Consider the following 16558-nt stretch of genomic DNA (forward strand, 5'->3'; position numbering starts at 1 on the left):
AGACCTGTACATTATAAAACTGTTGTGAGTGATAGGGAAGACTGAGGAACTGTTCTAGACCAAGGGAGATTGAAGAGATATGACTACTAAATGCAACACATATTTCTCAGTTGGGTCCTGGCCTTGATAAGAAAAGGAGACATTGTTGGGATAACATGAATTGGGTCTGTGAATTCAAATGGTAAGTGTTCTAGTAATGTTGATTTTTTAAATTGAGAAGATTGCTTCATGATTATGGCAGAGTGTCCTTGACTTTGAGAGAGACACACTGGAGTATTTAGGGGTAATAAGGCATAATATCTGCAGCTAGCTGCCTCTCAGTGGTTCTGAAGAACACTAATGAAAGTAATGGAGAAAATACACTAAAATATTAACAATTGGGGAATCTGGGTTAAGACGATACAGCAATTCTTTGTACTATTCTTTAACTTTTCTATAAAACTGAAAGTATTTCACAGTAAATTTTTTAAAATTTCTGAACTCATATAAATTCTAATTATGAACAAAATGTTTGGAATACTATCGTTAATCAAATTGATAACACTAGGAAGTGACTCTGGCCTAATATTAAATAAGGGCCCAGCAACTTTGTATTTTGTAAGAATATTGGATCTCAAACTAATTTGCCTTTGGATAGAACATAATGAATGTGAAGCAGATGGCAACTATTATTTTCATTTTGGTCCATTATCAACCTTGATGAGACCTTCTCTGACTATATAAAGTGGCCACCCTCTCCCAAATACTATTTATTGCTGTATATATATATATATATAATTTAGAACTTACTATCTGAAATTAGTTCATTTTACTCACTTTTCACTGGCAATCCGCCTCTACCAGAATATAAGCTCCGTGACAGCAGTAGCTGTGAAGACGTACAACAATTTCTTGGCACCTAGTAAGTGCTCCATAAATATTTGATAAATGAATGAACAAATCAGTATTATTGTAATATAAATTCCTGGAACATGCTTTCACCAGGCCTGTCACTACTTATAAACAAGCTGTGTTCTCTGGGGACAATATTTCTGCAGTTCAATCTGATTTTTATGTTTTATGTAACTATTGGAAAAATAATTTCAAGTTTTCAGTTGACCTTTAATTCCCTTTTTTCCTTTTGTGTTTTGAATTGTGTTAGTCAAAGTGAAAGGGAAGAATTTGAAAGTGAGTTCAAACAACAGTATGAACGAGAAAAAGTGTTGTTAACTGAAGAAAATAAAAAGCTGACAAGTGAACTTGATAAGGTGAGTGATTTAGTCTCATATTAATTGAGTAGTACATGCTAGATGTTCAACACTGATAGGAATTGTGGATATAACTGTGTATTTGGCATACATTTTTGTTTAATAGTCTTTCTCCTGAGTTATATTGCTTCTATGATATATACAATTCTTTGTCGTATTCTAAAGAGACAGTTTTGCTTATCTCCTTTTATTCTTTGTCCCATTTTTGTTTTTTTTTTTTTTGAGCTTCTTATTTATTTCACTTTCCATCCGTATTAGTCCATTTTGGGGTTACTATAAAGGAATACCTGAGACTGGGTAATTTACAAAGAAAATAGGTTTATTTTGGCTTATGGTTCTGCAGGCTGTACAGGAAGTGTGGTGCCAGCATCTGCTTCTGGTGAGAGTCTCAGGAAGCTTTCAATCACAGAAGGTGCAAGGGCGAGGGAGGGAGCAAGAGAGAGACTGGGGAGGTGCACACACCTTTGAACAACTGGATCTCACTGAGTGAGAACTCACTTATCACCAAGGGGATGGTGCTAAACCATTCATGAGGGGCCTGCCCCCATGATCCAGTCACCTCCCACCAGGCCCCACCTACAACACTGGGAATCACATTTCAGCCTGAGATTTGGAGGAGACAAACGTTGAAGTCATATCACCATCTGTTCTCTTTCTTACTCTTTTCTTTCATATATTCATCATTTGCCCTGTCATGGATGGCTAAGTTCAGGCCAAGTTAAGTCTGGCCCTTGGCAAGAACAGGGACAATTAGGCCAAACCTGGAGAAATTGTAACAGCTGATTCATATTCACAGAGGAGAACTGGTAAAGCTAGAAATGATACCGGAGTAGGTGATAATCTAAGGAAACCATCTCAACCTAATTTCTAGCTTGAATACAGAATCATGTATTGAACTGAGAAGTAGCCATATTCATGAACAAAATTTCAAATACTTAAAGGAATTTTTTTCCACTTAGCATCTCAAATTTCTCAACTTCCCACCATTCTGCATTTCTTGTGCTAATTCCTAACAAGCAGTTGTAAAAATCCTAATATTAACTAGAAGTTTATTGTTTGTTTGTTTGTTTTGATACAGTTTCACTCGGTCGCCCAGGCTGGAGTGCAGTGGCGTAATAGCTCACTGCAACCTCCGCCTCCTGGGTTCAAACAATTCTCCTGCCTCAGCCTTCTGAGTAGCTGGGACTACAGGCGCACACCACCACACCCAGCTAATGTTTGTATTTTTAGTAGAGATGGAATTTCGCTGTGTTGGCCAGGCTGGTCTTGAACTCCTGACCTCAGGCAATCCGCCTACCTCGGCCTCCCAAAGTGCTGGAATTATAGGCGTGAGCCACCATGCCTGGTTGCATGAGCCACTGCGCCCAGCCCAGAAGTTTTAATAATTCTACTTACATTTACATAAGAAGGGCTGGATAATTGCATTTTATAATGATATCTAGTATTTTCTTCCTATAAAAATATTATGTTCAATTATTAGTTATTCCAATAACAAACTGAAAGACCATTACTTGTAAAATAGAGACTCTTCTTTCTTTTTGTTTTATACATAGCTCTGTATTTTCACTATTTTCCCCATGATTATTTAGCATTTAAAATGCTAAATAAGTATTTAAAACATTTAAAAAATGAATGCTTGTTTTCTAAGCCTTTAAAAAATGACTAGTTGAAAACTACTTGAGAAAGAATACTGTTCATATTGTAAAGTCTTATAAAGCTAACATATACAAACATTGTAGAAAGTGGCTGAACAGTAAGTAATATAAATTGATTTTTTAAGCCATGAACAGTGCATGAACTTTATTGTATAACAGTTATTTCCATTGAAATAAGAGTAACAATATTTGAACTTTATCCAGACAGGTCACAAAATTGTTACTTCATGTGTTGCCTAATTTGATTACAAAATTTAATGTCATTTTGTCCTATAAGACAGAATTTTAAGATTCTGTTGAGTTAACTACTAAAAGATGTTACATTTTAAGAAAAATTATATTGGAAAATAAGTTGAATGTAGATCAAATTTTTACATTCAATTATTGGTTTAATTTCATTGCTAGCCATACATTTGTGCTGAATTTCTCTGAAATACATATTTAGAGAGAATTTTTCAAAACTTCTTATTTGATTAAAATTGTGTTGCAGTCTAATACATCCATGAGAAAGGGACATACTTAGGCCTATATATGTAGTGAAGCCTCCTTGATGAGGCCTGATGGATAGTTTGTTTTTAAAAAAAAAAAAAAAAAAAAAAATTACCCATTCTTCCTAAATTGAAAGGTAGGTAGGATATGAGTAGCACTTTAAGAGCAAATTCATATGGTAAGTAAATATTTAATGTCCAGTGGTTACAGGACAATATTTATTCCTGAAAAATGGGGGAGATCTGGAATCTCTATTTCCATTTGAAAACCTCTGCTCTGTTTCTCAAACTTTTTTTCAATTTTTGCATCTCTCTCTTCTTAATTCTCAGTCTACCTTTCCCTTTTTAATTCTGTCTGTCTCAGTGATGATCAACTGAACTTCACCTCACATCTTCACTTTCCATTTATTCATTTTCCAATTTGGTTTGAAGTGGGTATTTTCCCCAAGGATGACAACAGAAGCATTTGCCATTGCTACACCAACTATTCCATTGGGAACCAGCTTGAAGAGAACTAGATCTCTTCTTGACAGAATTACAGATACAAAAGTCAGAAAGCAATTATTAGGTTAATTTTGAAAGGTATATATTATAGATTTTCACATTTTTAAACTCCAAAAATAAAAACATTTAAATAAATTTTTTAAAATTAGATGACATTTTTGTAAATCTTATAAGCCCCACTTTTTATTAAAAGATAATTCATTGCAGGCTGGGCACAGCGGCTCATGCCTGTAATCCCGGCACCTTGGGAGGCCGAGGCAGGCAGATCGCTTGTAGTCAGGAGTTTGAGACCAGCCTGGCCAACATGAAGAAACCCCATCTCTACTAAAAATACAAAAATTAACCGGGTGTGATGACACGTGCCTGTCCCATCTACTCAGGAGGCTGAAGAGGGAGAATCATTTGAACCCAGGAGGTGGAGGTAGCAGTGAGCCGAGATCACACCACTGCACTCCAGACTGAGCGGCAGTCTGTCTCAAAAAATGTATATATATATAGCATTGCAAATATAATTAGCCATCTGGTTTCCTTCAATCTCATAACAAATTTTTAAAAATTAACAATTTATGCCAGTGAGTAAAATTGTTTACAGTAAGAAAAGTTATAATTTGTTTTTAAAATTTGTTTTTCAAATATTTTCCAAAAATGTGGAAAATATTTAACATGAAAGTTACCTATAATGTGATCACGACAAAATAGGTATTTTAATTTTGTATGTTTCTTTCCAGGTTTTGCCTATATCCTTATTATTACATAATTGCAATCATGTATACAGTCCACTTACTAATCTGCCTTTTCACTTAAAATGTTAAGAGCATTTTTTCATATTCCTATGTAGTCTTCTTATAACTCAAATGTGTCAATGTACGAATAGTAAAACCTCATTTTCAAACATGAAAAATGAACTAATACTTAAAATTTACTATGTGCAGGTCATCTTCTGAATTACTTCATATAACTCATTTAATTTTCACAATAACTCTCTACGGTGTACCCTTTTGTTCTTGCCATTTTATAGATCAAGAAACTAAGTCAAAGAAGGGTTAAACTACTTTCCCAATCTCAAGAATAAGAGGTAGGATTTGAGTACAGGTAGTCGGGCTCCAGAGTCCATGCTTTTATTTGGTAATTATGCAGAGATTAACTTTTTTCTGACCAATTGCACATAAATTAAGCAATCTGTTGAAAACTACTTATCACTGTTGCAATATGACAGTGCAGAGTTTGCATTTTGCTCCTCTTGCAAATACCCAATTGAAACCCCAACCACAAATGTGGAAGGGCTATCAGAAATAATGGTAATCCAAAATGGATATTAGTGCAGGAATTAATGAAGAGAAGATGCTGCGTATACAACCCTCAAAAACAGCTGGTGGACTTCTGGCTATGCTAATATGAAGAGATTGATTGATCTTCTAAAAAAATGCTAAAAAGCAAATGCAATTGTCAAAAACAACCATTTCGAAGTCTTGGAGTTAACCAAAGGAAGATGACAGCTACAAAACACTGCTAAGATGTATTAAGGAATATCCGAACAAATTGAGAGATAACTATGTTAATGGATTGGAAGACTCAATATTGTTGGGATAGCAATTCTTCTCAAATTGAGCTATAAGTTCTGGGACATCCATATCAAAATTCTGGTAGGCTTTTTGCTGGAATTCACAAGCTTACCCTTAAAGTTATAGAGGAATAGAAAAGACCAAGAATAGTTCAGATATTTTGAGTAAAGTTAGAAGTTGGAGGATTAACACTGTGTAATTTTAATACTTGCTGTAAATATGCAATAATCAAAAAGATGTAGTACTGGCATAATGAAACAGAATGAAGAGTCCAAAAATAAGCTCTTACATTTATGGTCAGTTGATTCTCTGCAAAAGTGCCAAGGCAATTCAATGGAAAAAGGATAATCTTGTCATATAGTACTGGAACAATTGGATATCCATATGTGAGAAAAAATGAACTTGGATCCTTACTTCATACCTTATACAAAAATTAACTCAAAGTGGATCACAATCTGAAATATAAAACGTAAGCATAGGAGAAAATCTTTGTGATTTAAAAATGTCAAGATAATGACATTAAAAGCACAGTGAATGAGAGAAAAGTAATGATAAATTGAACATCAAAATTTTAAAAGAACATTAAGAAAATGAAAAGACATGCGCAGATGGGGAGGAAATATTTCCAAATCATTTATCTGAAAAAAGACATGTATTCATAATATGTAAAGAACTCTTAAGGCTGGACGTGGTGGTTCACACCTATAATCCCAGCACTTTAGGAGTCTAAGGCATGAGAATCACTTGAGCCCGGGAGTTCAAGACCAATCTGGGAAATATATAAGACCTTATCTTTACAAAAGTTTTTAAAAAAATATTAGCTGGGTGTGGTGGTACATGCCTGTAGTCCCAGCTACCTGGAAGGCTGAAACAGGAGGATTTATGTGAGCCCAGGCAGTCAAGGCTGCAGTGAGTGGAGATGATGCCACTGCCCAGAGTTTGACCCTATCTCCAAAAAAAAAAAAAAGGAAAAAACCCTCTTAAAACTCAACAATAGAGAATATAAACAACTCAGTTTTTTAATGGGTAACAAAGATGAATAGACATTTCATGAAAGATGATACATGAATAACAAATAAGCACATGAAAAGATGTTTGTCAATAGGAGAATGCCACTTAAAAACACAACAAGATACTGCTGTATACCCTCGAGAATGTCTATACTCAATTGGAGTGGCCATATCAACTATTGGCAATGATATGGAGGAACTAGAACTTATACACTGCTCATAGGAGTATAAAATGGCATAGCCCTTGTAGAAAATAGTTCCAAAAATTCTCAAAAAGTTAAACATATACTTAACATACAACCTGGCAGTTCTCCTATTTACTGAAAAGAATTGAAAGCCTAGTCCCCCTAAGACTTACATATGAATTTTCATAGCATTATATTCTCATAATAGTAAACAACTGGAAACAGTACAAATGTTTATCAATGGTGCATGGATAAACAAAGCATACCATACCCATATACTAGAATACCACTCAGCAGTAAAAAGGAGTGAACTTCGGATACATGCAACAGTATTGAGGTTCAACTTCAATAATCTAAGTGAAATAAGTCCAATACAAAAGACTACATATTCTGTTATTTCATTGATAGAAGATTTCAGAAAATGCAGAACTACAGAAATAGAAAGCAGATCAGTGATAGGTAGAGAAATTAGGGTGGGGACCAAGATCAATTGCAAATAGGCATGGGGATATTTCTTGAGTATTAGAAGTGTTCCAAAACTGGATTGTAGCAATCACTGTACAACTGTTTAAGTTTGCTAAAAATCATTCAACTATATACTTATAATGGGTGAATTTTATGTTATATAAATTATACCTCAGTAAAAGTGTAAAAAAAAAAAAAAAAAAACTGGTAAACTGTATCTTCAGAGGTGAATGGCACACCCTGAGGTACAAAACTTAAATCTCTTGTTTGCGATAGGCAAATCAGTGTGTGCCAGCAGTGACTGATAGCTTCCCTGGATCTCATTTCCTTTTGGGAAGACAAGGAGGTTGGAGGTAGGATTAAATGGGGGAATTACAGACAAACTCTATATGCGTAAAACAATTTATTGCTGTTGTTTTGCCAGAGGGGAAGAAATGAAACTTTGCTTTGTGATTTGTGCCAAAATTGCCTATCTCTGCACAGAAATACAGGTTAAAAATAAACACCAATAAAATCCTGTGTCATTAATAGAATTCCTAATAACTTAGAATTGAGAGTTGGCAAACTATGGCCTCTGGCCAAATCTAGCTCCCAGATTGTTTTTGTCTACCCCACATGATAAAAATAATCTTTATATTTTAAAATGGCTATTTTTAAAAAGAAGATGATGATAATGTGAGATTTTATGTGGCCCACAGAGGTGAAAATACTTGTTGTCTGGTTCTTTACTGAAAAAGTTTGTAGACGCTTGACTTAGAACATGGTTGTGGCCTGTATTAGGTAGGGTTCCACAGAGAAACAGAACCAATACAGTGAGTGTATGTGGGGGGTGGGGGGGTGTGTGTATGTGTGTTGGGAGCAGGGGAGATTATAAGGAATTGGCTCAAGTGATTATATAGCCTGACAAGTCCCGAGATCTGCATTGGGCAAGCTGGAGACCCAGGAGAGTATATTTTGTAGTTCCAGTCCCAAAGCTTGGCAAGCTTAACATTCAGGAAAAGCTTCTGTCTCATTTCAGGTCTGAAGGCAGGAGAAGCTGATGTCACAGCTGATGTTCCCCCCTACTATTGGTGCAGTCAGCCTTTTTGTTCTGTTCAGGTTGATCACATGGGACTCACATACATTAGGGAGGGGGGTCTTCTTAGTATGCCAATTCAAATGTTATCTTATTAAGAAGCACCCTCACAGACCTACCCAGAATAATGTTTGACCCAATGTCTAGGCACCTTGTGGCCCAGTCAAGTTGACAATCACATGGCCCTTTTATCCCTAAAAACCTGTGAATAGATCCTCTAGGAGCAACTCACCTTCATCAAAGTTGAGTCATCAAGAAGAAACTAGCACAGTATCTCTACAAACATACAAAAAAGGAAGAAAGGAGTAGTATTAAATAGCAGATGAGACCATTTATCAGAAAAAAAAATGTAGCTATGAAATAAAATAGTAAGCAAATATTTTTTCATGTGGTTTTTTTTTTTTTTTTTTTTTTGAGATGAAGTCTCTCTTTGCCACCCAGACTGGAGTGCAGTAGTGTGATCTCTGCTCATTGCAACCTCCGCCTCCCGAGTTCAAGCGATTCTCCTGCCTCAGCCTCCCAAGTAGCTGGGATTACAGGCATGTGCCACCACACCCATCTAATATTTTTATTTTTAGTAGAGATGGAGTTTTGCCATGTTGGCCAGGCTGGTCTCAAACTCCTGACCTCAGGTCATCCACCCACCTCGGCCTCCCAAAGTGTTGCGATTACAGACGTGAGCCACCACACCCAACCTTTTTCATGAATTTTCTAAAAACTTAAAGCAAGAACTTTTTGCTTCTGTGACAGAATAGCTTACATCCTACCACCTCACCAAGAAGAGCTATAAAGCTTAATTTTAAAAATAATACTATATAAATACCACTTATAGGATTCATCTGTAAGAAGTCATTGGAGTGACAACAAGGAAACCAGGACTTTACTGACCAAGATCCTAAAGGAAATAATAGTACAGAGCAGTGAGCCCAACATTTAGTGCCACTTTTCCTCTTTAGGCATTTGCAGATATGAAAGCAGAAAAATCTCAGAATCTAGGAAGTTGAACATGGTATTCCACAGTTTTACAAGGCTGGAGAGAGAAAAATGGAAGTGCATTGCCTATCAAGTTGCAGGATCCTTAGTAAATAATTCAGACTTTCAGTTCAACCCACTGAAAGCCTACATTTTAGGAGTAAGGGTGAGTGAGAAAGATAAGTCCTCAGTGACTGAAACCCAGCCTCCAAGATCTATCTTTACTCTGATTGCCTACCAAAAGTAAAAGTAAATAACCTCTGGAGGAAGATATTATCTAGAGTCTTAAAATTATCTAAAATTTTTATACATGATATGTGGCATGCAGGAAAAAAATTACCAAGCATATCAGCAAACACAACCAAATCATTGAAAACCAAGAGAAAAATTCAACAGCAAAAACAAAATCAGAAAAGGGAAAATGAAAACCAGGCAGTCAGTAGAAACAGACCCGCAGGAGTTCCCAGTATGAAATTTTTATGAAAGGATTTTAAGATAATTGTGTAATTTGTTTAAGAAAGTAGACATATGAAGAATTTCAGCAAACAATTAGAATCTTTACAAAACTGTCAAATAGAATTTCCAGGAGCAAAAAATAAAATAACCAAAAGACTCAATGAACGTTTTAACAGATTGGAGAGAAACAAAGAAAAGGACTACATATGTTTAAAAAAAAATTTAGACTAAAGTGTACTCAGGGATTCAAAAGAATAAAAAATATAGAAAGGAGGATATAAGACATAGAGGATGTGATGAAAAGCTGTAACGTACAAATAATTGGTTTTGCAAAAGGTGAGAAGAGAGAGATGGTGGCAGTGCAATATTCGAAGAGTGTTTATGGCCCAGAATTTTTCCAAACCTGTGAGAAACATTTAGCCACAAATTCAAGAAATACCACAAACCCTAAAAGTGAAAGAATTAATAGAAATCAGACCCCAGTTAGACAAATCCTAGAAAAGCTGCCAGAAACCAACCAACATAAAATTCTAAAAGCAACCAGAGAAGAAAGACACATTTATGTTCAAAGGCGTGAAACTTCAACTGAAAACTGACTTCCCAACAGAAAAAATTAAAAATGGAATTCAGAAGAAAAAGAATGTCCTAAAAATGCTATAGTAAAATAACTGCCAAGTTACAATGTTATTTACAGCAAAAAATGCCTTCCGGAAATGAAGGCAAAAATTCAGAATGTAGAAAACTGCAGGACAACCTACATTCCTTTTTTTTTTTTTTTGAGACGGAGTCTTGCTCTGTCACCCAGGCTGGGGTGCAATGACATGATCTCTGCTCACTGTAACCTCCGCCTCCTGGGTTCAAGCAATTCTCCTGCCTCAGCCTCCCGAGTAGCTGGGACTACGTAGGCGCATGCCACCACGTCCGGCTAATTTTTTGTATTTTTAGTAGAGACAGGGTTTCACCGTGTTACCTAAGATAGTCTCGATCTCCTGACCTCATGATCCACCTGCCTCGGCCTCCCAAAGTGCTGGGATTACAGATGTGAGCCACCGCGCCTGGCCATGACAACCTACATTCTTCATGTCAAAAGAAAAATAAAGGTGTTGCAGGGAAACCTGTAAATAAAATAGACTTAAAAGACATATTGGGCCAAGCGTGCTGGTTCATGCCTGCAATCCCAGTAGTTTGGGAGACCATAGCAGGCGGATGGCTTAAGCCCAGAAGTTTGAGACCAGCTTGGGCAACATGCCGAGACCCCATCTCTACAAAAAATTTAAAAAATAAAAAATTAGCCAGGTACTAATTTTTTTTAGCTGTAATCCCAGCTACTTGGGAGGCTGAAGTGGGAGGATTGCTTGAGTCCAGGAGGTGGAGGTTGTAATAAGCTGAGATCACACCACTGCACTCCAGCCTGGGTGACAGAGTGAAACCCTGCTCAAAAAAAAAAAAAAAAAATATATATATATATATATATGTGTGTGTGTGTGTGTGTGTGTATCTCCAACCATTAACCATTCAGCTGTGTTTTCTTATTGGTATCATGATTGAATTTAACAAACTTAAGTTTTGCGATATGTTGAAGTAAGTGGAAACTTGAACTATTACTACCTATGTGCTGTTAGGAAATTCCTGAAATTTGTAGTATGATGCTATGGTGGTTATATTTTAAAAGAGAGATCCTTATTTTTTAGAGATACATACAGCAATACGCATGGATAACATTGTATGATGTCTAGTATTTGTTTCCGAATAATACAGGAAGAGGGGATAAGAGAACAGGCATATAGGCCAGGTGTGGTGGCTCACACCTGTAATCCCAGCACTTTGGGAGGCTGAGGTGGGCGAATCTTCTGAGGTCAGGAGTTTGAGACCAGCCGGACCAACATGGTGGAACCCCATCTCTACTAAAAAGACAAAAAATTAGCCAGGCGTGATGGCGCATGTCTGTAATCCCAGCTACTGGGGAGACTGAGACAGGAGAATCGCTTGAACCCGGGAGGCAAAAGTTGCAGTGAGCCAAGAACACGCCATTGTACTCCAGCCTAGGCAACAGGAACAAAACTCTGTCTCAAAAAAAAAAAAAAAAAAGAACAGGCATGCAAGTGAAACAAGATTGATGTTGAAGTAATCATTGTTGAAATTAGGTAGTGGGGCTCATGGGAATTCATTTATATTTTCCATTTTTGTATATGCTTGAAATTATAAGCTGCTTTAAAGAAGAAAAGATGACATAAAGACATTTTTTGGACCAAAAAAAAAAAAGTTCTTTCAAACAGAAATAGGCAATTCTTAAGCCAAGTAGAGAATGTTCACAGAACCAAGTCACTGTAGGATGTAAGGAAAAAAGCAAAGATAGCAGGAGAATTCAGAGTACTTGATATCCAAATTCAGTGAGCAAAAGGGATTATTATAATAAGACAAGCATTATTGGGTAGATGATGTTGAGTAATCAAATTTGACAATACCTGTCTGAACATCTCGGATTCTTGGTCCTGAAAGTCATGCATGTCTTAAAACTACCTTTCAGCTTACTACTTTGTATGAGAACTTAAGTATACACAACCAGCAGTTAGAAGAAGAGGTTAAAGATCTAGCAGACAAGAAAGAATCAGTTGCACATTGGGAAGCCCAAATCACAGAAATAATTCAGTGGTGAGTGCTCTTTTAAACGTTCTTTTGTGGATGATTGTGAGTATGTGGCCAAGTTGGTGTGAATTCCAGGTGGCTACTAATAATGGTTTTTATCTCATTTGTCCGAAAAGCACAATTTTATTACTGACCTGTTATTTGTGTTCTAATGTGTTTTCTGTTATGTTCCTCTGTTCCCTAACTCTAACAAATGTCCCATACCAGCATTTAACACAGCTTCATTGTAATCTGATTATTGATTATTACTTTCTAAGAAAATGTTACCACCTCCAGAGTCAAAGTTGGAATTCATCTGCTACCTATGGATGTTTCTTTCTAAGACCAAAACTCCTGTATTTGTGAGTATTTTAAGAAATGGAAGGCCTGCAAAAAACTTAGAAGCTAAAGATACTGTACTGTTACCTTCTATCATGATTATACCAGATTAATTCACACATGACATTTTTAAAACCTTAAATGGTTACATTTTAGTTTTATCAGCTCTTTCTCAAGCTCTTGGGATTTCGTTTGGAATATACATGTTAGTAACCTTCATATTCATTTATTAAACCATTATTCTGGTGCGTGTAAAAAATTTCATATTTTAATAATACATGGAGAAAGCAGAATCTAATGAAGACTGTATTTCCAAGTAAAAATAGGTAACTTAACTTTTTATATTTATTTAACTTTTTAAATCCTTTTTGGCAAATGGTAGGTGTTTAATTTATATCAAAACAAATACAGGTTGAGCGTTCCTAATCTGAAAATCTGAAATTGAAATATTTCAAAATGTGAAACTTTTTGAGTGCTGACATGACACCACAAGTAGAAAATTTTAGACCTGACTTTGTGATGGGTCACAGTCAAAACTTGGTTTCATACACAAGAAATTATTCTAAAACATTGTAAAAAATTACCTTCAGGCTATATTTATAAGGTGTATATAAAACATACACAAATTTTGTGTTTTGTCTTGGGTCCCATTGCCAAGGTAACCTCATTATGTATATTCAGGTATTCCAAACTCCAAAACATAAAAAATCCTGAAATCCAAAATACTTTTGGTCTCAAGCATTTCACATAAAGGATATCCAACCTGTAGTTTCATCATTTATTTATAGATTAGTCATTTGTAGGGAATTTTATTTCCTATACGCATATTTTGGTTCAAATGCTTTTCCATTAAGAGCTCTTATGCTTATAATGTTTCTATTCAGTGCATATAAAGGGAATATGCAGATTGTGGAAATTTATTTGGGTTCCAGACAGTATAGTTATTGGTTCATTAATTTACATCTATATCATCAAGTCTGCATTTCTGAAGCAAAATCCACTTTAATCTTTAACCAAGTTTATAATATCAAAAATTATGACTTGCCATTTGTAATTCCATTTTTATGTTATCAAATATATATTTAAGGTGGAGCTGAAAATGACTTTTCAGAAGGCAGAGTCAAAACCTGTGTTCCTAGACTTCTGATTTTTTCAAGTGTCAGGCATGCTGATTTGAGCTGGAACAGGAAGTGGTTCTAGTAATGGAAGGAAGCTTTCAATGTGGGCTTTGTAGAAAGGGTTAATAGAAAGGGTGAAGATGAAAGTTTTATATGATGCCACAAAACACTCATTATACACTTCTCACATTCAAGTGAAATGCAGAAATCAGAAATACAAGGAAGTCACTTTGCATAAAAGCTGTTATTAACCCCACTTCTTATTTAGAAATGGACTGTTAGATAGCAGATTGGCAAATACCCAAGGGAAAAAGTAAAATATATATTCCCTGTTCAACTTTCTTACCTACTTGAAAGGTAACTCTGTGAGATACAATATCCAAGTTTATAAAGGTCGAAAGACTGAGTTATTTTCATTTTTGAGTTTAGTATACAGAGTAAGTATTCCTTATTCAAAATGCTCAGGACCAGAAGTATTTTGGATTTCTTTCGGATTTTAGGAAGTTTGCATTATACTTAACAGTTCAGCATCCCTAATCCAAAAATTTAAGCATCTTGTCAGTACTCAAAAAGTTCCAGATTTGGGGGCATTTCAGATTTTGGATTTTCAGATTACAAGTACTAAACCTGCTTTAAAAAAATGAAGTAATGCTCAAACAAGATTATGGGACCTCATGACATACAGCACCTTAAATGTTTCCTGGGACAAATGAACAGTTTAATATAAAAGAAATACTGCAGTATATAAAACCTTATGTGAAGTCACTTCTAATGGCTTTGAACTCCACCTCCTCTCTCTTTTGCTATGAAATATCCCTTTCATAAGAAACCCTTTTAGAGCAAGGACATCTTCTTCTCACCACTGTTAGAGTAGGAACCTTCCTTCTCACCATTAGCTCATCAGAGGACTTCACGTTTTCTCTTTGAAATAATATTACAAAGAGAGGTTAGATTAATAGGCTAATCCATAAGATTTATTTTTTAAATGTGTTTCCTCACATAAGGCATTCTTTTGGTACAATAAGAGACACAGAGGTCTATAAATGTAGTACTTGCCTTTAAGTAACTTATAACTTAACATTTAAAGTTTAAAAACTATTTTGACCAGAACTGGCGATAACTTACAAGACTTAAATATAAATGCCTTACATATTGAATAGATACTGACTTTTTAAAAATAAGAATGTAGTGTTGAGGGAATTATCTCAGACTAGTTGCTCAAGAAGGGTGGGAGCAGTCAGTTAAACTAGACTGTGTTTTCTGAAAAGCCTGAGTTTAGTAAAATATCCTACACCTAGTTTGACCAAATTGGCATTTATGTAAAAGAATAGTAGGAAATAAGAGTAATAAAGTTACTGCAACACAATTGTCATGAATACTAGGTAAGAATTTTACCTTCACTTATTTGTAAGATGGAGAAGGTTTTTTGCAAAGGTAATGGTATTAATTAAAATGATGATGAGGCAAATAGCTTTTAACACTAATGTTCAGGATGAAATAGATGGTAAGGTTGGAAATAAAGTGAATAAATGCAGGAGATGTTGTGAAAGAAAAATCTATAGGACTTAATATTACTTACAAATGAAGGGTGAGAGATGAGGAGAAATTAGTATTCCTGAATTGTGAGTTAAGGTGGTTAAGAAAATGATGGCATCATTGAAGTAGGAAAGTTAAGAGAGGTAACCACCCTTGGGGAAGATGATACAATCAATTTTATCTGTTATTTTATTTTGTTTGTCGGTGAGACTGAGGTGATCCTGAGGCATCTTAGTAGAGGTTTCTCATATGCTTTTGAAAAACTAACGTAAAGGTTAGGATTAGAAATGTAAATTTGGGAATTAAATTCCTATTGAATAAGGCCAATGAAGTGGTTGAGATGTTTTTGAGGAAACAAGAAAGAAGGCGAATGGTAAGGGCTATATGATACAAGCTAGATGAAACAGCTCTGCAGGAGAACCAGGAGAAGGGTTTAATGATTACAAAGCGTTTCAGTAATGAAACCTTTGTCTTTCTTTATTTAAATCCACTCACATTATTTGAAACATTCCTCACTCAGTAATGCTCATTTGTGTATAGCAATAGCTTCTATTGATTAAAACATAAGAGTATTCCAGTCATTAGGCTGGAAATTCACATGTATTCTTATTTAGTTATTACACCAGTTCTGTGAGATAGGTATTATTACTATCCTCATTTTATAGATGGGATAACAAAGTTAGAGAAGTAACCTGGCCAAAGTCACACAGCTGGTAAGCACCAGAGCTAGGATTTGAAACCAGGTCTGTATGACTTAAGAATCAAAGTTCCTAATTACAATATATGCACCAACTTTTCAGGAACTGTCCCTTATTTGTCTTCTTTTGTCTTCTTAATGTGCCCAATGTAATAGTATTTAATAAGTATTAACTAATTGATTATTTGAGAGAACTTGGAAGGGAAGGATTAAATGTGCCAAGAGAACACATAGATCTAAGTTGGCCTTCTGTAGTTGAATTTTAACAGATTAGCTTCAGCAAAATAGTTGAGGCAGGAATTAGACTTCAGGAAGTATAGAGTAGTGAATGCAGGGTTTAATACTAGAGCACTTACATGTATGTAGTAGAACAATGAAAGAGGGAAAAATGGGATGTTTGGGGGTTTGTCAGTGAGGAGGACAGGGAACTTTTGTATTTGGTAGAGTTTGTTCATGTTTAAAGAAACCAATGGAAATAATGAAATTGAAAATATAAGGTGTAGTGGGGGGGTGATTATGTATAGTAATAATAACTATGTTACTAAGAAGTATTTGAACGATTTAACCAAATAAAAGATGAGACACCTACCTCTAAAACTGTTTTTAAAAGTTAAGAGAGGGGGG

At 35.4% G+C, this 16558-nt stretch overlaps 1 protein-coding gene across 20 annotated transcripts in view; it reads left to right on the forward strand.

Annotated features, from left to right (window-relative positions):
* The window catches only part of CDC42BPA (CDC42 binding protein kinase alpha), a 324270-nt gene that overhangs the window by 214082 nt on the left and 93630 nt on the right, over nucleotides 1-16558 (forward strand). For all 20 annotated transcript variants that reach the window (XM_031655209.1, XM_021926575.2, XM_031655222.1 and 17 more), the window contains 2 exons: nucleotides 1142-1247; nucleotides 12147-12271. In XM_031655209.1, the coding sequence (XP_031511069.1) occupies nucleotides 1142-1247; nucleotides 12147-12271 (231 nt within the window). The remainder of the gene's footprint in view (nucleotides 1-1141; nucleotides 1248-12146; nucleotides 12272-16558) is intronic.

Source organism: Papio anubis, chromosome 1 (genome assembly GCF_008728515.1).
Source record: "Papio anubis isolate 15944 chromosome 1, Panubis1.0, whole genome shotgun sequence".
In the NCBI taxonomy this organism is placed as follows: domain Eukaryota; kingdom Metazoa; phylum Chordata; class Mammalia; order Primates; family Cercopithecidae; genus Papio; species Papio anubis.